General features: G+C 34.6%; 1 protein-coding gene across 1 annotated transcript; it reads left to right on the forward strand.

Annotated features, from left to right (window-relative positions):
• Positions 1–20,102: 20,102 nt before the first annotated feature.
• LOC137938251 (uncharacterized) lies at positions 20,103–20,642 on the forward strand. Its single transcript, XM_068783242.1, has 2 exons — positions 20,103–20,192; positions 20,238–20,642. The coding sequence occupies exons 1-2, from the start codon at positions 20,103–20,105 to the stop codon at positions 20,640–20,642; spliced, it is 495 nt and encodes a 164-aa protein (XP_068639343.1).
• Positions 20,643–21,571: the final 929 nt, after the last annotated feature.

A 21,571-nucleotide genomic window follows, 5' to 3' on the forward strand; every position in this document is an offset into this window, starting at 1 on the left:
GGATCACAAGTTTGAACAGCTATGATGTTCCACTTCTTTGCTGCAATTTCTTTATAGAATGCAAAAGAAGAAGAAGATGAAAGGAAAGACAAAACACTCTTTATTCTCTTTCCCCTACTCTCATAGCTCTAACTCTCTCCTGCTTTATATAACTGTTGTTTATGTATTTCTGACTGTAACAAACAATTCAGACATTCAATGTACTCATAAAATTGGTTGTAACAAACCTAAAAGTTGGCTGTAACTTGTAAGACACCAGCAAATCGGTGGTCTCCCCTACACTTTCCTGCTTGATATAACTCTTGTTAATGCATTTTTGGCTCTAACAAACAATGCAGTCATTGATTGCACTCATAAAATTGGTTGTTACAAACCTGAAAATTAATTGTAACTTGTACGACACTAGGAAATAGCTTGTTACAAACCTGATGATGGGGCGTGACAGATGTTGCTGTGTTAGCAACCATTTTAGGATGGAAGCAGAAAGTGCCAACAGCCACATGGATGAGTGGTGTCAGAACCAAAACTGACCCATCGGTTTAATAATTTTTTGTTTCTTATATAGGGAAAATAGATTTAGCTTAAAACCGGAAGATCTGGCCCGTTAGTCTGGTCCTATCGTAATTGGACTGAGTAAGATTACGCCTGGTTCAATGCTTACAAAGTAATGTGAAAAAATTCAGTTATACCTTAATGGGGTTTCGTTGAGTTATGAAGTTTCTTTCCACATGATTTTCGAGATTTATTTCAAATAATTTTCTGAGTTCAATAAACTAAATGAGCTCCTAGACTATAGAAATAAGAAATAGAATGTGGTTACCTGATCCAGTGCAATGACACATACATTGAGTGAAATATTATGGGTAAAGTCACTTCTCTTTGAATATACCTTGATGAAACTTCATTGTGACAATCAAACAATTATCTACAATTCAGTCTTTTCTAAAGGAACAAAACATTTTGAGATTGATCATCATTTTGTTTGAGAAAAATAAATCAGCTGGGATTATATCCCTTGAATATGTCTTTTCCCAAAGCCAGGTGACCGATATCTTCACTAAAGAGATTCAAATGAGACCACTTTTGTATACTTGTTCCAAGTTGGGTGTCTATGATGTGTATGCACCAACTTGAGGGGGAGTAGTGGAGAAGTGAAAAGACTAAATCGTAATTTTTTTTCTTAATTTTTTTGTTATATGTCTATCCTTCTATTTCACTTATAGAAAAGGGCAACTTTGTCTAAATTCAGTCTTTCCAGGGGAGAAGAAAGGAACATGCTCTAAGTTTCTCTTTCTTTTCCTCTTAATTCTCTCTCTCTTGTGTAGCTTTCTCCTTCCTCTTCTTCTTCCTCTTCTTTCTCCTCTCTTCTTCAATTTCCTTCCTTCTTCTTCTTCTACACTCAACCTTAAGAGAAAACTCAAGATAAATAAATGGAATCCTAGAACATAATATTTCTAATTTTATATGAATAGTTAAAGTGGACCATAGCCAATCAAATGGATATACTACTAGAAATTTCCTTTGAAGGATTTTTAAACTACACAACATACTTAAAGCATATAATTGGTAACTTGAGTGTTTGTTATCATCAAAATTATCTCAATGGAGGGCTTAAGATCAACACTCCCTCCATTTTTATGATGACAAACACTCATAAGTTTATAGTGAAACATATGTTACGAGTGCATAAAATGAATACAAAAATTTTCTTTGAGGAATTTTTAAACTACATAACAAACTTAAGCCATATAATTGGTAACTTCAGTGTTTGTTATCATAAAAATTATCCCAATGGGGTTCTTAAAACCAACATTCCCTACATTTTTATAGCAGACACTCATAAGTTTTTAGTGATACAAATGTTATGAATGCATAAAAGGAATACCAAATACAAAAATCAAACTATTTCATCGTGACTCCCCAAAGTTCAATGCTATGTTGACTTTGTGTGGATTTTTATACGTTCACTCCAAATTTTCTCCCCCTTTTGATATCATCAAAATTTATAATGGGGACTATAGGTATGCTCCTCTTATAGTGATGCTCCCCCGACGTCTTGCGATGCTCTCTCTTTTGCTATTGCATTCTACTACCCCTAAGATATGTACATTAGCTTGTAATTGTACTCCCCCTTAAATTTTACACTCCCTTTATTTTCATGCATTCAAGCATCCTTAAGTAGTCTCAAGTAATATCAAAATAAAAACACAACTCTTTTTATAGGGATCTTGGGACTACATGTCTCATTTCATACTCACAAAACCATATACAATGACTAAAACACTGGTCAAAATTGTTAGTCAATTTTCACTTCTAAAGTTGAGCTAGCTTGGCTCGACTTTCACGTAGATTTACTAAGTGGTTCCCTAGAAGCTAATTTTCAAGACCCTTGTCTAGAGTAAATAACCTCCTTTTGGGCTACATTTTCTCGTTCTTTCCCCTACTGCTTCTTTCTCCTTTCCAATTTTGTTACGAACTATGCTCATTTGACACTCTTGGTCTCATGACCAACTTTCTCAACTTCAGATGACTTGATCATCTCTTTTATGCACCAACCTTCATTTGGTTTCATGCACATTTCTCCCTAATTCTTCTATAAACTAGCCCAATGCTTCATTTCTTTCACCATACTCTATAGTTCCTTTTGAGCCTTTAGTTTTTCATTTGCAGACATCGGATGAGATTTTCAGATTTTAGCTTTTCAACTTATCTCATTTTTGTGGCTTCTTTATTTTCTAGCCTCTATCTCAAACTCCTTATGAGGTTGCTTTCTTCTTCTTTTACCACTTCAAAAAATATCTGCTGATTTTAGAATATGAGTTCTATCTCATTTCTTCATTCATGCTTCTTGCACACTATTCATTGCCTGAATTTACCCAATAGACTGAAAACAACATAGCAAACAAATCACAAAGTCACACAAATATATTAATGGATTTTAAAATAAATACAGCCAAAACATTTATTATATCCAAGATGAATATCATCATCAATGATTTTAAAATTTATGATATTCAAGATGAGAACATCTCTATGTGACTTTCTTATTCTCTCAAACTTACTCCTAGTTTGAAATCAAAAGAAATGTAACAGAAGATATTGAATTGCTACATTGTGAACTCTAATGATTTATAATATCCAAAAATATTCAAGAAATAAAATAGCTTTATGAATAATATCTATTGCCTTTAGACTGAAAAATCTTAGCTGAGGTGTAGTTTTGGGAAATGTGGTATCCCATAAAAATGATATCCTTTCACATTAATTAGAAATGACAATTATTATTTTGTAGGTGACTTTTCAATTTTATCCAAAACTACACCTTAGTTAAGATTGTTTTAGTCTTTGTAGTTTAACTTGCTATAATTAGCAACACTAAAAAGTAGACAAGGTGGGTAATGTGTTAAGTATCAACCTCAAGAGTTGACGTAACTGATTATATCTGTATCATTACATCTAATATGCATCATTTTTTGGATTGTATTAGTTATGTATCATCTTTCAAAGCTAATCAACACACCCAAAGTCCAACACATATTACTCAATACATGATATAAGTGACAAACGCATCCCTTGGTAAGAGGACTAAAAGCTCCAGATCATAAATGATGTTTTTTTAAGTGTTTCAGATGAGAAAATTACGAAAGGCATCCCATTAAATTTCATGTATGGTCTTCCTCAACGTTGTCTAGGATAGATAAAGGAGGTGATTGTGAAGCAGCCAAATGATGTGTTGGAAGATGGGCTCCAGCCCTCACGACCAAGGAAGGCCCACATATCTAAGAGTATTATAACATAGGCCACCTGACCAAGAAAGGCCCAAAAGATGGGCCCAAGGACCACCAACCATGATTTGCACAAGCTGGCATCCTTATCACATTAGTTGGAAGATCAATACGGACTCACAAAGGCATCATTATCTTGTGGTCACATCCTATAAGTGTTCTAGTTTGAGTAATGATTGTGTTTTACCTATATTGAGTTATTTAATTAAACTAGGACTTATCTTTAAGAGTTATAGTTTGGGTGTAATTGGGACAAAGGTAATTTTATTATAATTGGACTCTACTACCTTCCTCTATTATAAATAGAGGTTCATGTACTCTAGTTATAATAAGTCAATGAAGTATTTCTCTTTTCTATAAATTCAACATGATGAAGGTGAGAAAATTTAATCAATCATGGAAGATTTGAGAGGGCACTTCAATGCACAAGAACAAGTCTTCGAACCACCAACAGGGGAACAAAAAGAATTGCTTGAATTGAATCAATGTGAAGACTCAAGTATACAAGGGATTACATAGTTTTTCAAATTCCCACAAAAAGGAAATACAAAGGTCTAGAATTCCACTCAATTAAGTGTCTTAGTGTCATCTAGGTGTCTTTACAAATTTGGACAAATCAATGGGTTGTTCCTTTCATTCTTCTTCTACAATTATTGGATCTTGATCTTCTTCACTTCAGTGATTCATTTGTCCTTGATTATCTCCCTTTTATTGAGTGATTTGTAGGGATAAATATTCTTGATTGATTTTGATTAATTGAGTATGATTTGTAGGAGAATCTTGAATAGCTAATTTTGCTTGTGGTGGGTCCCTCATGGGGTGATGTAGGATAACAAATTATTGGAGATCCTTGAGGTGGCTGAGATTCATCCATGCATGAAGACGTCCCCCTTTGCATGGCTTGCATGGCTTGCATGACTGAGAATAATGTCTCCATTGCATGGGTGTGAACTTCTCTTTTTTTAGGTTTTCCATGGGCATGATTTCTATGTTCATGATTCATTCCTTTGGCATGTCTTCTATGTTCATATTTCTTCGTGTAACTTTAGGTTGTGCAACAGAGGGGAAGTGTAAGACTCAGGAGTAGAGATCCCCTTCCCATGCATGTGTGTGCCACACTCACAAGAAAACAAACACAACTAAGAATTAGTTCCTATGAATTTTTTATCACAAGGCTATCAACACTTTGCATGAGACTTAAGACAGAGTTGAAAAAGGTTCGTTCAAAGTAAACTTATAGGGGGTGAATAGGTTTACTAAAAAATTATGAACTTTAAAACTATCTAGCATAATCTCATCCACAACACCAATATTTAAAGTGGTTCACAATCACTATTTTAGATTGTGGCTCTACGCCCAGGAATCTCTTACCTTGGAGTTAAAGGATCCACTATGTAAAGCCAAACGACATCTACAAATTAGAACCACATAGGTTCAATTACAACACCTTCCCCTAACAGTTAGGGGCTTATAGCTAACAAACTCTAAATAAAAAACTTATAACAACACTTTTTTTCACACAAGGACTTACAAAAACAAAAACAATAACAACAACAACAACAACAACAACAACAACAACAACAACAACAACAACAACAACAACAACAACAACAACAACAACAACAACAACAATAACAACAACAACAACGATACCAACATCAACAACAATACTTTCCCACATATGGACTTATGGAAACAACAACACCTGCCTAGACAGGGTCTTATGGCAATAGCCAATACTAGCCCACATAGATCTTATGGCAAGAACAACACTTTTCCACATAGAGATTTACGACCACACTATGTATAGATGCTTAGTAAGTTAAGACTACATAGATCTCTTGCTTTTCAATCAAGCACAATATGCCTCTTGATAGACAGATAGATCAATGGAACAACATAATATAATATAAAAAATACTTAAGTGGTTCTACCAATAAGATTGGCACCACTATGTATAAAAATTAAAAGTATACGATAATCTCTTCAAAGAGTTTTGATATCAAATTTCAAAACTCAAATAAAGTAATTTATCAAAACTCAAATCAACCAAACAAAGTACTAAAATAACTATGAATGTAAAAGCAAATACTTAGTTTGCTTGAAAAGCTCAATTTGAAGATCTCCATTCTTCTAATTTCAGAGTATGGGACAAGTGGATCACAAAGTATGAATGTGAGACACTTCAAATTCATGGCTAAGTGTTGAGCATAGGTTGACTCCTATGTTATTTTTTATGATAATAAAACTAAATTGATCTAACAATTTGAAAAATTAAGTATTCAGATATTTCACCTTCAAGAGTCAATGCATCTCAAGGTTTAAAACTTCACAACGATCAAGCCTACACAAGATCTCAAGCATCATTGAAGTACATCACTAGAAGAAGCACCCACAAGGAAGAAGACAACGAGAAGACTAGAGTTCAAATGTAAAAGTTAAATGTCCATACTCAGTCGCATTGTAAGAGAGTATTCCTAAACTCCCTTCGTTAAGTACAATAGTGAAATTGGAACTTTAAGTCATAAAATGCATATAGATATGTTTAAGAACATCACTTATAATTTGTTAGAGAACTTAGAGAAAAAAATATTCTCATATTTCAAATGTCAACATAGTTCAACTGACACTGGAGTGATCGATCATCTAGAACTGTAGGGGCCAGAAATATAAAGCATGATTGAGAAACCATAGTCGATTGATCCATCATCCAGAACATGACTATTTCATGCTATAGAGTCTGATCAATCATCCCATTTGGATTGATTGATCAATTCTACCCAGGCAAACAAATTTTACATGGAATGATTGATTACCCCACCTGATTGATTGATCAGATAGAATCTTGCCAATCAAATAGAATCTTGCAAGTCAGGGGCATAAAGCATGATTGATCATAGAAAATGCACTAATCGATCATATTTGTATTGCACAGTCAGAGGGAATTCCGATTGATCGATCATCCCCTAGTCAATGAATAAGTAACTTAACTTTTCTAGACCAACTGTAACATATTGATCAATCAGTCCATCGATCAATATGTCATTGTCTAACAGAAAAGTAGTTGTTATGATCAATTGATCGATTAGTCACATAACAATGATCGATCAATCAAAGTACTGATTTTTGCTAACGGGCAAAAAATGACTAGTTCGAGTTGGGGACGTTTTTAATATCCCACCAAACATTGTATTGAAAATTTTAATCAACATTTATTTGCAAATATCCTAAGCATTTACTCACAATCTTGCAAAATTTCTTAAAAATGCTTTAGAGTGAAGGAAGGAGTCATATTCTTTGAAATTTCACGTCACTTTCCATCCCGTCCTTGCTTTCATATAGTCAAGCTACTTCAATCACTTCATATTGTGTTGCCAAGGAAGAGGAAGCTTGGATCTCTCAAGGAGAATGATCTCTCCAAGTAAGGGTGTACATTTTTCCTTTATATTTACTTAAATTTATGAAAGGTACATCTAGAACCTATAGAATCTAGATACAAAGGGCCAGCTAGAGCTAGAATATATTAGCAATCTCTTGGGAAGATTGGTGTTGTAAAATACATGTATTGAGCTACACGTGGTTTAAAGAAAACTGATATCTCTTTATGTAATTTTGGCTATTAAAGCTTTTGAATAGTGGAATTTCCCAAGCAATGGTTCTCTCGCAGTGAATACCAATAGGGGAACTTCAATAACAAATTTTTTTTTGTCTCCTATGGTGTGTGCATGTTTTGTTTTACATCGAATTACTTTTATGCATGATTTTTACTACACGTGAAACTTAATTTTAATTCAATATTCTCAATTCATCCTCCCCTTGAGAAGCCATTGGGCCAACAATTCGTGTCATAGTGGGCCAAACACTTAATTGAAATCAAAATCCTCGTGATTTTGAAAAAAGAATAAATGGCATCTCAAGACAAATTGCTCCTTCCCGAAGAACAATATGCCAACTATCCACCTTTGTTCAATGGAAAAAAATGTGGATATTAGAAGGTAAGAATGGAATTCTTCCTTCAATCTATGAATTTGGACATATAGCATGTAACCAAGAATGGTCCTTTTGAGCCTAAAGAACTTGAATATGGCCTTCCGATTGAAAATGAATTCAATGAGCTAACTAGGAAAGAGAAAGAGCGGCTCAAGACAAACTTTAAGGCCTTAAACCTAGAACCAAATGAGTTCAATAGGGTCCCCACATGTAAAATTGTCAAGAAAATTTGGGAAAAACTAAAGGTCACACATGAAGGAATCACTAGAGTAAAAGACTCTAGAATTAGCTTATTGCTAGCCCAAGAAGATGAATTCAAAATGAAACTAGGTGAGTCAATAGCTGAGATGAACTCTAGGTTCACTCATATAATTTATGAGTTGAACATTCTAGGAGAAGAGATTTCCTTGTATAGACAAAATGACAAGCTACTCAAGGCACTTCCAAAGTTATGAGAGGGGAGGAAGATAACCGTGCATGAGAATGATAACTTTAGAACTATATGCTCAAAGTAGCTACTATGAATCCTTCTCACTTATGAGATGGAACCTCCAGATGTTGAGGAAGAGCAAGCTAAGAAAATTGCTCTTAAGCCCAAGACAAGTGTTGAAAGTAACTCTAGTGAAGAAAGCTCTGATGACGTAAGTTTCATCACTAGACATCTTCAAAGAATCTATAGGAAAAATAAGAATTTCATAAAAGGCCAATATAGAACTCAAAATGACAAATTCTATAAGGAAACTGATGTTTGTTTTGAGTATGGGAAACTAGGACATAGAAAAAACAAATATCCAAAGCTTGAAGAAAGAACCCCTTCTACAAGCAAAGATCCCAAGAACAAAAAGAATAAAGTCTTGATCTCAGTTTTGGATGCAATTGAAGAAAAAAGTCTATTCGTTGTCTAAACAAATATAAAGAAAAATGCAATGCTCAATTACATGAGATTGCAAGGCTCAAAGAAGAGCTTGTTGGAGGCTAATGAAAGATTTATAGCAAATGCCTCAAGACAAAATGAATTGATAGACAAGCTATCATGTGATTGACTTGCATTTGAAAAGAAGAGTTTAGACTTAGAACATCAAGTCAAACTTCTATCTCTCAAATCCACATCTAAGAAGAAAGTTGGAAAGAAGAGTACAAAGAAAAACAAGAAATTTTCTCCCATTCCTCACATTAGAGGACGCTATTGCAATGAGAGGAGTCACTATGCCCACATTTATGAAATTAAGAATGAAAAAGGCATCAAACAAACTTGGCGTACCCAAATCAACCGGAAAGGTTGTAGTAACCCAAAAGAAGTTGGAATAACAAGCTTGGAAACCCAAATCACCTAGAACCTCAAATGTTATCCCAGAAGGACCCAACCTAAAATAGATCTCTAAGGGTTCGACTTTTCGTGATGTAGGTATGTCTCCAAGCCATGGCTCAAAAAATTTTTGGATTTTTGATAGAGGTTGCTCCCTTTCCCTGAACTCCATCTTATTCGAAACTGTATTTAGGTTTTCAAAAAATAACTCAAGCTTGTAAAAGTTCCAAAGTAGAAAATTGATTCTTACCCACATGTGTTTCTGTTTCCTTGACCTTGTTCTCAACCAAAATCTAACCCTCACTCCAAACATGACCTCTAAACCCCACCTTGTCCAATTCCAACCTTGCTCATTTCTTTTTCCCACAACCTTGTTCCTTGACCAGTGTGTTCAAGGCCATGGTTTCAAAAACCCAATTCTGAGCCGCAACCCTAAACCCTAAACCTTAAATACAAATAATAAATAAAATTAATGCTTAAATACAATTTGCATCAACTAATGCATCATACATATAAACAATACGTTCTTGATATGCCAATTTTTATCATAGATACAGAGAAATCCTCTCCTCCTTGCTCATCCATTCCATTCTGAATTAATTCTGCCGAAATTCAAAATCTTAATCCCAACATAATGGTAGGAACAAAAACAGTATTGGGCATTAAAAAAGCTCCCATTATGAATAAACAAAAACAATGTAAAATTTTTAATAAATAGTCAACATTAAGAAGGTGAAACAAAAAAAAAGGCCAGTATGATCCAATGAAGGCACGCAGGCTTATCTTCTTCATTCGCAGATGAAAAACTGCCCTGAAGTGGAAAATACGGAAGAGAAGAGAAACACAGCTGAAACAGAAAAGAAAGAAGAAGAATAAGGGAAAAAAGATGAAACAGAAAATAAAATAGAAGAGACAAGAGCAAAGAGACTCACGTGTGGGAGTCAAAGTTGAGCGTGCAGAGACGATGATTAGATGAGCAGTGACTTACAGCAACAGAAAGACGTTCTCTCGGTAGATTTTCCGCAAAGAGTCATAGTCAAGATCGAAACTAATTGAGTTTAACTGAAATCGGTTCCAACTCGTCAAACGAAAATCGCAATTGGGTTCTGCAATTTTGTCATTATCGCTTTCGTTTCTTTGAAGATCCAAAATCAATCTGACTTTCAGTTATCTCTTGGATTTTCACTCAACTCTCGTTTTGCTTAAGAGGTTGAGAAGGTGAGAGGAAGTCGAGAATCATCTCTTCAATGCAGCAAACAATCCTTTTGAGGGGACAAGTTATGGAATAAATGTACAACCCTGAGAAGATTCAATACTATACATAGAAAACGTGTATTTACAATTTTATTGAGAATTTGGAGAGTTACAGAATATTGATATCGTATCACAAACAATACCAACAGAATATTCATTTGTTTTTTGAACCCTGTGAGAGCTACTCATTTGATCTCATGAGGTGGATTGATTTATCTGCTATAGGAGCTCAGTAGCTTGAACTTGATGATATTCGATGGATGAAGAAATTCAGAAAACCGGATTGTTTGTTCTCTTGTCCATCGATATATTCACTCGACTTTACCTGATGCATAAAGGAGCCTCATTACATTTTCAATGGTCTCAAATCTCTAAAAAATGAAAGCAATGAAGATTGATAATCTTCGGCTGAAGAGATGGAGATAAGTAAGCCAAACCTGAAGAGTCTTAAGTACAATGGTCGAGTTTGGAACAAGCCCACTTTCAACAACACCCTCCCTGGATGAAGCTACGGAGATTCTCACCCTTGACCTTGAATTCTAATTTGAACTATCCAGGGATATAGATCAAATCAAGTTTTTGCCCAGAAAATAGATTGATTAACACAATACTTTTTTTTGTTATTTCAGATCACAAATAGCAGTGTGTAACAAACAAAAAGCCAGTCAATGGACTTTCTGCATAACAGAACCTTTACTCATAAGACTGACAATATCAACAAGCTACTAGAAAATATTATTCACTACATACTCTCTTTTCTTCCATTGAAGTGTGCAATGATGACATCAATTCTGTTAGGCAATGGATAAACATGTGGAAATCCCTATGGATTTACAACACTATTATAGGCTTGACAAGGAGTTCACAACAAATTTAAAGAAGCTATTATAGGCTTGACAAGGAGTTCACAACAAATTTAAAGGAGCTATTATAGGCTTGACACTATTATGGATGTACAAGCTATTTACCAACTTCTACAACTCCATACTCTGGACAAGATTAAGAAGTTTCTCCCGTTCTTTTGTCTCAGTGAAAAATACTCATTCGATCTCACAGAATGGATTAATATTGTCAAAGTTGAAAGATTTGGGGAGCTTGTGCTTGATTTGAGTGGAAGTGTAAGGCACTCAAACTCAACAGATGGTGATGATATCAGGTGGGGGTGAATAAATTCAGAATGTCAAACTCTTTGTTCTCTTTTCTATCAGTATCATCTCTCAACTTAACTTGCTGGATACTGGAACATCCACAAGATGTCAAGGGTTTCAAAACCCTAAGAAGTGTTGCTCTCTATCGTGTGGTCATTACTGGTGATCAATTAGGTGAGATAATTAGTGGGTCCCCTCTTCTCGAGGACTTGACTTTGAGTTGCTACAACTCCCTGAAGTCAGTGAAGATTGATCATCTTCAACTGAAAAGATTAAGAGTGGAGTTAAGTAGCTTGAACTTGATGATATTCGTTGGATGAAGAACTATATAAAAATGGACTATTTGTTCTCTTGTCCATCGATATCTTCACTCAACTTAACCTGATGAATACAATTTCAATGGCTTCAAATCTCTAAAAAATGAAAGTAATGAAGATTGATCAACATTGGCTAAAGAGATGGAGATAAGCAAGCCGAACCTGAAGAATCTCAAGGTCAAGGGTTGAGTTGTGACAAGCCCACTTTCAAAGACATCCCCTCCCTAAATGAAGCTTTCGAGATGCTCATCATTGACCTCGACTTCTACTTCGAACTATCCAGGGATGTAAACCACTTGTACTCGAGACTTTAAAATTGAATGCTCAACCCAGCCAGCTGCTACTTTGAACCATCAAGTTTGTCAAATTGAATGCTCAACCCAACCAGTTCAGCATCTAAACCGGTTGGGTTGAGCATTTCAATTTGAAAACTGGATTGTTCAACTTGTCAATATCTCTTGTACTGGCGGAGCTCCAGCAATGTTTACCTATAAGCAAGCAGGCGAACTTAAATGGAGTTGAGAATATTTAAGAAAGCACCATTAAAGAAAAAAAACAAAGAGGATTCAAATAGCAATGGAGACAGCACCAGAATTGCACATTTTAAACAGATGAATGAATGAGAAAAGGCTTACAAATGGATCGATTGCAGTATAGGAATCCAGTCTCCTAGAAGAAAGAGGATCACAAGTTTGAACAGCTATGTAGTTCCTCTTCTTTTCTACAATTTCTTTATAGAATGCAAAAGAAGAAGAAGATTAAAGGAAAGACAAAACACTCTTTATTCTCTTTCCCTTACTCTCATTGCTCTAACTCTCTCCTGCTTTATATAACTCTTGTTTATGTATTTCTGACTGTAACAAACAATTCAGACATTCAATGCACTCATAAAATTGGTTGTAACAAACCTAAAAGTTTGCTGTAACATGTAGGACACCAGCAAATCGGTGGCCTCCCCTACTCTTTCCTGCTTTATATAACTCTTGTAAATGCATTTTTGGCTCTAACAAACAATGCAGTCATTGATTGCACTCATAAAATTGGTTGTTACAAACCTGAAAATTAATTCTAACTTGTAAGACACTAGGAAATAGGTTGTTACAAACCTGATGATGGGGCGTGACAGATGTTGCTGTGTTAGCAACCATTTTAGGATGGAAGCAGAAAGTGCCAACAGCCACATGGATGAGTGGTGTCAGAACCAAAACTGACCCATCGGTTTAATGATTTTTTGTTTCTTATATAGGGAAAATAGATTTAGCTTAAAACCGGAAGATCTGGCCCGTTAGTCTAGTCCTATCGTAATTGGACCGAGTAAGATTACGCCTGGTTCAATGCTTACAAAGTAATGTGAAAAAAATCAGTTATACCTTAATGGGGTTTCGTTGAGTTATGAAGTTTCTTTCCACATGATTTTCGAGATTTCTTTCAAATAATTTTCTGAGTTCAATAAACTAAATGAGTTCCTAGACTATAGAAATAAGAAATAGAATGTGGTTACCTAATCAAGTGCAATGACACATATATTGAGTGAAATATTATGGGTAAACTCACTTCTCTTTGAAGATACCTTGATGAAACTTCATTGTGACAATCAAACAATTATCTACAATTCAGTCTTTTCTAAAGGAACAAAACATTTTGAGATTGATTATCATTTTTTTTTGAGAAAAATAAATCAGGTGGGATTATATCCCTTGAATATGTCTCTTCCCAAAGCCAGGTGACCGATATCTTCACTAAAGAGATTCCAATGAGACCACTTTTGTATACTTGTTCCAAGTTGGGTGTGTATGATGTGTATGCACCAACTTGAGGGGGAGTAGTGCAGAAGTGAAAAGACTAAATCGTAATTTTTTTTCTTGATTTTTTTGTTATATGTCTATCCATCTATTTCACTTATATAAAAGGGCAACTTTGTCTAAATTTAGTCTTTCCAGGGGAGAAGAAAGGAACATGCTCTAAGATTCTCTTTCTTTTCCTCTTAATTCTCTCTCCCTTGTGTAGCTTTCTCCTTCCTCTTCTTCTTCCTCTTCTTTCTCCTCTCTTCTTCAATTTCCTTCCTTCTTCTTCTTCTACACTCAACCTTAAGAGAAAACTTAATATAAATTAATGGAATCCTAGAATATAATATTTCTAATTTTATATGAATAGTTAAAGTGGACCATAGCCAATCAAATGGATATACTACTAGAAATTTCCTTTGAAGGATTTTTAAACTACACAACATACTTAAAGCATATAATTGGTAACTTGAGTGTTTGTTATCATCAAAATTATCTCAATGGAGCTCTTAAGATCAACATTCCCTCCATTTTTATGATGACAAACACTCACAAGTTTATAGTGATACATATGTTACGAGTGCATAAAATGAATACAAAAATTTTCTTTGAGGAATTTCTAAACTACATAACAAACTTAAGCCATATAATTGGTAACTTCAGTGTTTGTTATTATAAAAATTATCTCAATGGGGTTCTTAAAACCAACATTCCCTCCATTTTTATAGCAGACACTCATAAGTTTTTAGTGATACAAATGTTATGAATGCATAAAAGGAATACCAAATACAAAAATCAAACTCTTTCATCGTGACTCCTCGAAGTTCAATGCTATGTTGACTTTGTGTGGATTTTTTTACGTTCACTCCAAATTTTCTCCCCCTTTTGATATCATCAAAATTTATAATGGGGACTATAGGTATGCTCCCCTTATAGTGATGCTCCCCCGACGTCATGCGATGCTCTCTCTTTTGCTATTGCATTCTACTACCCCTAAGATATGTACATTAGCTTGTAATTGTACTCCCCCTTAAATTTTACACTCCCTTTATTTTCATGCATTCAAGCATCCTTAAGTAGTCTCAAGTAATATCAAAATAAAAACACAACTCTTTTTATAGGGATCTTGGGACTACATGTCTCATTTCATACTCACAAAACCATTTACAATGACTAAAACACTGGTCAAAATTGTTAGTCAATTTTCACTTCTAAAGTTGAGCTAGCTTGGCTCTACTTTCACCTATATTTACTAAGTGGTTCCCTAGAAGCTAATTTTCAAGACCCTTGTCTAGAGTATATAACCTCCTTTTGGGCTACATTTTCTCGTTCTTTCCCCTACTGCTTCTTTCTCCTTTTCAATTTTATTACCAACTATGCTCAATGGACACTCTTGGTCTCATGACCAACTTTCTCAACTTCAGGTGACTTCATCATCTCTTTTATTCACCACCCTTCATTTGGTTTCATGCACATTTCTCCCTAATTCTTCTATAAACTAGCCCAATGCTCCATTTCTTTCACCATACTCTATAGTTCCTTTTGAGCCTTCAGTTTTTCATTTGCAGACATCGAATGAGATTTTGGGATTTTGGTTTTCAACTTATCTCATTTTTTTGGCTTCTTTATTTGCTAGCCTCTATCTCAAACTCCTTATGAGGTTGCTTTCTTCTTCTTTTACTACTTCAAAAAAGATATGCTGATTTTAGAATATGCGTTCTATCTCATTTCTACGTTCATGCTTCTTGCACACTATTCATTGACTGAATTTACCCTATAGACTCAAAACAACATAGCAAACAAAACACAAAATCACACAAATATAATAATGGATTTTAAAATAAATACAGCCAAAACATTTATTATATCCAAGATGAATCTCATCATCAATGATTTTAAAATTTATGATATTCAAGATGAGAACATCTCTATTTGACGTTCTTACTCTCACAAACATACTCCTAGTTTATAATCAAAAGAAATGTAAAAGAAGATATTGAATTGCTACATCGTGAACTCTAATGATTTATAATATCCAAAAATATTCAAGAAATAAAACAGCTTTATGAATAATTTTAACTTCTATTACCTTTAGACTGAAAAATCTTAGCTAAGGTGTAGTTTTGGGAAATGTGGTATCCCATAAAAATGATATCCTTTCACATTAATTAGAAATGACAATTATTATTTTGTAGGTGACTTTTCAATTTTATCCAAAACTACACCTTAGTTAAGATTTTTTTAGTCTTTGTAGTTTAACTTGCTATAATTAGCAACACTAAAAAGTAGACAAGGTGGGTAATGTGTTAAGTATCAACCTCAAGAATTGACGTAACTGATAATATCTGTATCATTACATCTAATATGCATCATTTTTTGGATTGTATTAGTTATGTATCATCTTTCAAAGCTAATCAACACACCCAAAGTCCAACACATATTACTCGATACATTATATAAGTGACAAACGCATCCCTTGGTAAGAGGACTAAAAGCTCCAGATCCACAATGATGTTTTTTAAGTGTTTCAGAAGAGAAAATCACGAAAGGCATCCCATTAAATTTCATGTATGGTCTTTCTCAACCTTGTCTAGGATAGATAAAGGAGGTGATTGTGAAGTAGCCAAATGATGTGTTGGAAGATGGGCTCCAGCCCACACGACCAAGGAAGGCCCACATATCTAAGAGTATTATAACATAGGCCACCTGACCAAGAAAGGCCCACAAGATGGGCCCAAGGACCACCAACCATGATTACCACAAGCTGACATCCTTATCACATTAGTTGGAAGATCAATAAGGACTCACAAAGGCATCTTTATCTTATGGTCACGTCCTAGAAGAGTTCTAGTTTGAGTAATGTTTGTCTTTTACCTATATTGAGTTATTTAATTATACTAGGACTTATCTTTAAGAGTTAGAGTTTGGGTGTAATTAGGACAAAGGTAATTTTATTGTAATTGGACTCTGCTACCTTCCTCTATTATAAATAGAGGTTAATGTACTCTGGTTACAATAATTCAATGAAGTATTTCTCTTTTTCATAAATTCATCATGATGAAGGTGAGAAAATTCAAGCAATCATGGAAGATTTGAGAAGGCGCTTCAATGCACAAGAACAAGTCTTTGAACCACCAACAGAGGAACAAAAAGAATTGCTTGAATTGAATCAGTGTGAAGACATAAGTATACATGGGTTTACATAGTTTACCAAAACCCCAAAAAATGGGAATGCAAAGGTCTGAATTCCTCACATTGAAGTGTCTTAGTGTCATCTAGGCGTCTTTACAAATTTGGACAAATCAATGGGTTGTTCCTTTCATTCTTCTTCTGCGATTATTGGATCTTGATCCTCTTCACTTCAGTGATTCATTTGTCCTTGATTCTTCCTTTTATTGACTGATTTGTCAGGATAATTATCCTTGATTGATTTTGATTAATTGAGTATGATTTGTAGGAGAATCTTGAATAGCTAATTTTGCTTGTGGTAGGACCCTCATTTGGGTGATTGTAGGATAACTAATTATAGAAGATCCTTGAGGTGGCTGAGATTCATCCATGCTTGAAGACGTCCCCCTTTGCATGGCTTGCTAACTGAGAATAATGTCTCCTTTGCATGGGTGTGAACCTATCTTCTTGTAGGTTTTCCATGGGCATGATTTCTATGTTAATGATTCATTCCTTGGGCATGTCTTCTATATTCATGTTTCTTTGTGTAGCTTTAGGTTGTGCAGCAGAGGGGAAGAGTAAGACTCAGGAGTAAAGATCCCCTTCCCATCCATGTGTGTGCCACTCTCACAAGAAAAAAAAAACACAACTAAGAGCTAGTTCCTATGGATTTTGCATCACAATGCTATCAACACTTGGCATGAGACTTAAGACAGAGTTTGAAAAGGATTCGTTCAAAGTAAACTTATAGGGAGTGAATAGGTTTACTAAAAAATTATGAACTTTAAATCAATCTAGCATAATCACATCCACAACACCAATATTTAAAGTGGTTCACAATCACTATCTTAGATTGTGGCTCTACTCCCAGGGATCTCTTACCTTGGAGTTAAAGGATCCACTATGTAAAGCCAAACGACATCTACAAATTAGAACCACACAGGTTCAATTACAACACCTTCCCCTAACAGTTAGGGGCTTATAGTTAACAAACTCTAAATAAAAAACCTATAACAACACTTTTTTCACACAAGGACTTACTAAAACAACAATAACAATAACAACAATAACAACAACAACAACAATAGCAACATCAACAGCTATACTTGCCCACATATGGGCTTATGGAAACAACAACTCCTGCCCGGACATGGTCTTATGGCAATAGAAAATACTAACCCACATAGATCTTATGGCAAGAACAACACTTGTCCACATAGGGACTTACGACAACACTAAGTATAGATGCTTAGCAAGTTAACAAATTGACTACATAACAAAGGTCTCTTGCTTTTCAATCAAGCACAATATGCCTCTTGATAGACAGATAGATTAATGGAACAACATAATATAATATAAAAAATACTTAAGTGGTTCTACAAATATGATTGGCCCCACTATGTATAAAAATTAAAAGTATACAATAATCTCTTCAAAGAGTTTTGATATCAAAATTCAAAACTCAGATAAAATAATTTATCAAAACTCAAATCAACCAAACAAAGTACTAAAATAACTATGAATGTAAAAGCAAATACTTAGCTTGCTTGAAAAGCTCAATTTGAAGACCTCCATTCTTCTAATTTTAGAGTATGGGACAAGTGGATCACAGAGTATGAATGTGAGGCACTTCAAATTCATGGCTAAGTGTTGAGCATAGGTTGACTCCTATGTTATTTTTTATGATAACATAACTAAATTTATCTAACAATTTGAAAAACTAAGTATTCAGATATTTCACCTTCAAGAGTCAATGCATCTCAAGGTTTAAAACTTCAAAACGATCAAGCCTACACAATATCTCGAGCATCAATGAAGGACAACACAAGAAGAAGCACCCACGAGGAAGAAGACAACGAGAAGACTAGAGTTCAAATGTAAAAATTAAATGTCCATACTAAGTCACAATGTAAGAGAGTATTCCTAAACTCCCTTCGTTAAGTACAATAGTGAAATTGGAGCTTTAAGTCACAAAATGCATATAGATATGTTTAAGAACATGACTTCGAACTTGTTAGAGAACTTAGAGAAAAAAACATTCTCATATTTTAAATGTCAACATAGTTGAACTGACACTGGAGTGATCGATCATCTAGAAGTGCAGGGGCCAGAAATATAAAGCATGATTAAGAAACACTAGTCGACAGATCCATCATCTAGAACATGACTATTTCATGCTATGGAGCCTGATCAATCATCCCATTTGGATTGATTGATCAATTCTACCCAGGCAAACAAATTTTACATGGAATGATTGATCACCCCACCTGATTGATTTATCAGACATAATCTTGGAAATCAAACATAATCTTGCAAGTCTGAGGCATAAAATATGATTGATCATAGGAAATGCACTAATCGATCATATTTGTATTGCATAGTCAAAGGGAATTCTGATTGATCAATCATCCCGTAGTCAATGAATGAGTAACTTAACTTTTCTAGACCAACTGTAATATATTGATCAATCAGTCCATCAATCAATATGTCACTGTCTAATAGAAAAGTAGTTGTTATGATCAATTGATAGATTAGTCACATAACAATGATCAATCAATAAAAGTACTGATTTTTGCTAACGGGAAAAAAATGACTAGTTCGAGTTGGTAAAGTTTTTAATACCCCACTAAACATTGTATTGAAAATTTTAATGAGCATTTATTTGCAAATATCCTAAGCATTTACTCTCAATCTTGCAAAATCTCTGAAAAATGCTTTAGAGTGGAGGAGTGAGTCATTTTCTTTGAAATTTCAAGTCTCTTTCCATCCCATCCATGCTTTAATTTAGTCAAGCTCCTTCAATCACTTCACATTGTGTTGCCAAGGAAGAGGAAGCTTGGATCTCTCAAGGAGAATGATCTCTCCAAGTAAGGGTGTACATTTTTCCTATATATTTACTTAAATTTATGAAAGGTACATCTAGAACCTATAGAATCTAGATACAAAGGGCCAGCTAGAGCTAGAATCTATTAGCAATCTCTTGGGAAGATTGGTGTTGTAAAATACATATATTGAGCTACACGTGGTTTAAAGAAAACTGAAATCTCTTTATGTAATTTCGGCTATTAGAGCTTTTGAATAGTGGAATTTCCCAAGCAATGGTTCTCTCGCAGTGAATACCAATAGGAGAACATCAATAACAAAATTTTTTTGTCTCCTATGGTGTGTGCATGTTTTGTTTTACATCGAATTACTTTTATGCATGATTTTTATTACACGTGCAACTTAATGTTAATTCAATATTCTCAATTCATCCTCCCCTTGAGAAGCCATTGGGCCAACAATTGGTATCAGAGTGGGCCAAACACTTAATTGAAATCAAAATCCTCATGATTTTGAAAAAATAATAAATGGCATCTCGAGAAAAATTGCTCTTCCCCGAAGAACAATATGCCAACTATCCACCTTTGTTCAATGGAAAAAAATATGGATATTTGAAGGTAAGAATGGAATTCTTCCTTCAATCTATGAATTTGGACATATAGCATGTAACAGAGAATGGTCCTTTTGAGCCACAAAAACTTGAATATGGCCTTCCGATTGAAAATGAATTCAATAAGCTAACTAGGAAAGAGAAAGAGCAGCTCAAGACAATCTCTAAGGCCTTCCCCCTAGAAGCAAATGAGTTCAATAGGGTTCCCACATGTAAAATTGTCAAGGAAATTTGGAAAAAACTAAAGGTCACACATGAAGGAATCACTAGTGTAAAAGACTCTAGAATTAGTTTATTGCTAGCCCCAGAAGATGAATTCAAAAAGAAACTAGGTGAATCAATAGCTGAGATGAACTCTAGGTTCACTCATATAATTAATGAGTTGAGCATTCTAGGAGAAGAAATTTCCTTGTATAGACAAAATGACAAGCTACTGAAGGCACTTCCAAAGTTATGAGAGGCAAGGAAGATAACCGTGCATGAGAATGATAACTTTAGAACTATAAGCTCAGAATAGCTACTATGAATCCTTCTCACTTATGAGATGGAACCTCAAGGTGTTGAGGAAGAGCAAGCTAAAAAAACATCTCTTAAGCCCAAGACGAGAGTTGAAAGTAACTCTAGTGAAGAAAGCTCTGATGACGTAAGTTTCATCACTAGACTTCTTCAAAGAATCTATAGGGAAAAGAAGAATTTCATAAAAGGCCATTATACAACTCAAAATGACAAATTCTATAAGGAAACTGATGTTTGTTTTGAGTGTGGGAAACTAGGACATAGAAGGAACAAATATCCAAAGCTTGAAAAAAGAACCCCATCTACAAGCAAAGATCCCAAGAACAAAAAGAAGAAAGTCTTGATCTCAGTTTGGGGTACAATTGAAGAAAAGAGTCTATTCATCGTCTAAACAAATATAAGGAAAAATACAATGCTCAATTACATAAGAATGCAAGGCTCAAGGAAGAGCTTGTTGGAGGCTAATGAAAGATATATAGCAAATGCCTCAAGACAAAATGAATTGATAGACAAGCTATCATGTGATTGGCTTGCATTTTAAAAGAAGAGTTTAGACTTAGAACATCAAGTCAAAAATCCATCTCTCAAATCCACATCTAAGAAGAAAGTTGGAAAGAAGAGTACAAAGCAAAATAAGAAAATTTCTCCCATTCCTCACATTAGATGCCACTATTGCAATGAGATGAGTCACTATGCCCACATTTATGAAATTAAGAATGAAAAAGGCATCAAACAAACATGGGATACCCAAATCAACCAGAAAGGTTGTAGTAACCCAAAAGAAGTTGGAATAACAAGCTTGGAAACCCAAATGTTATCCCAAAAGGACCCAACCTAAAATAGATCTCTAAGGGTTAGACTTTTCGTGAT

The sequence above is a fragment of the Aristolochia californica genome, unplaced genomic scaffold (genome assembly GCF_029961685.1).
Source record: "Aristolochia californica isolate CCGP_79_NKW_82.1479 unplaced genomic scaffold, dmAriCali1.0.hap1 SCAF_8, whole genome shotgun sequence".
In the NCBI taxonomy this organism is placed as follows: Eukaryota; Viridiplantae; Streptophyta; class Magnoliopsida; order Piperales; family Aristolochiaceae; genus Aristolochia; species Aristolochia californica.

Bases quoted from the DNA above. Each gene is read 5' to 3' on its own strand.
- LOC137938251 (XM_068783242.1), top strand. From the start codon at position 20,103: ATGGCATCTCGAGAAAAATTGCTCTTCCCCGAAGAACAATATGCCAAC. The intron at 20,193-20,237 runs GTAAGAATGGAA...TTGGACATATAG, and splicing joins AAAAATATGGATATTTGAAG to CATGTAACAGAGAATGGTCC.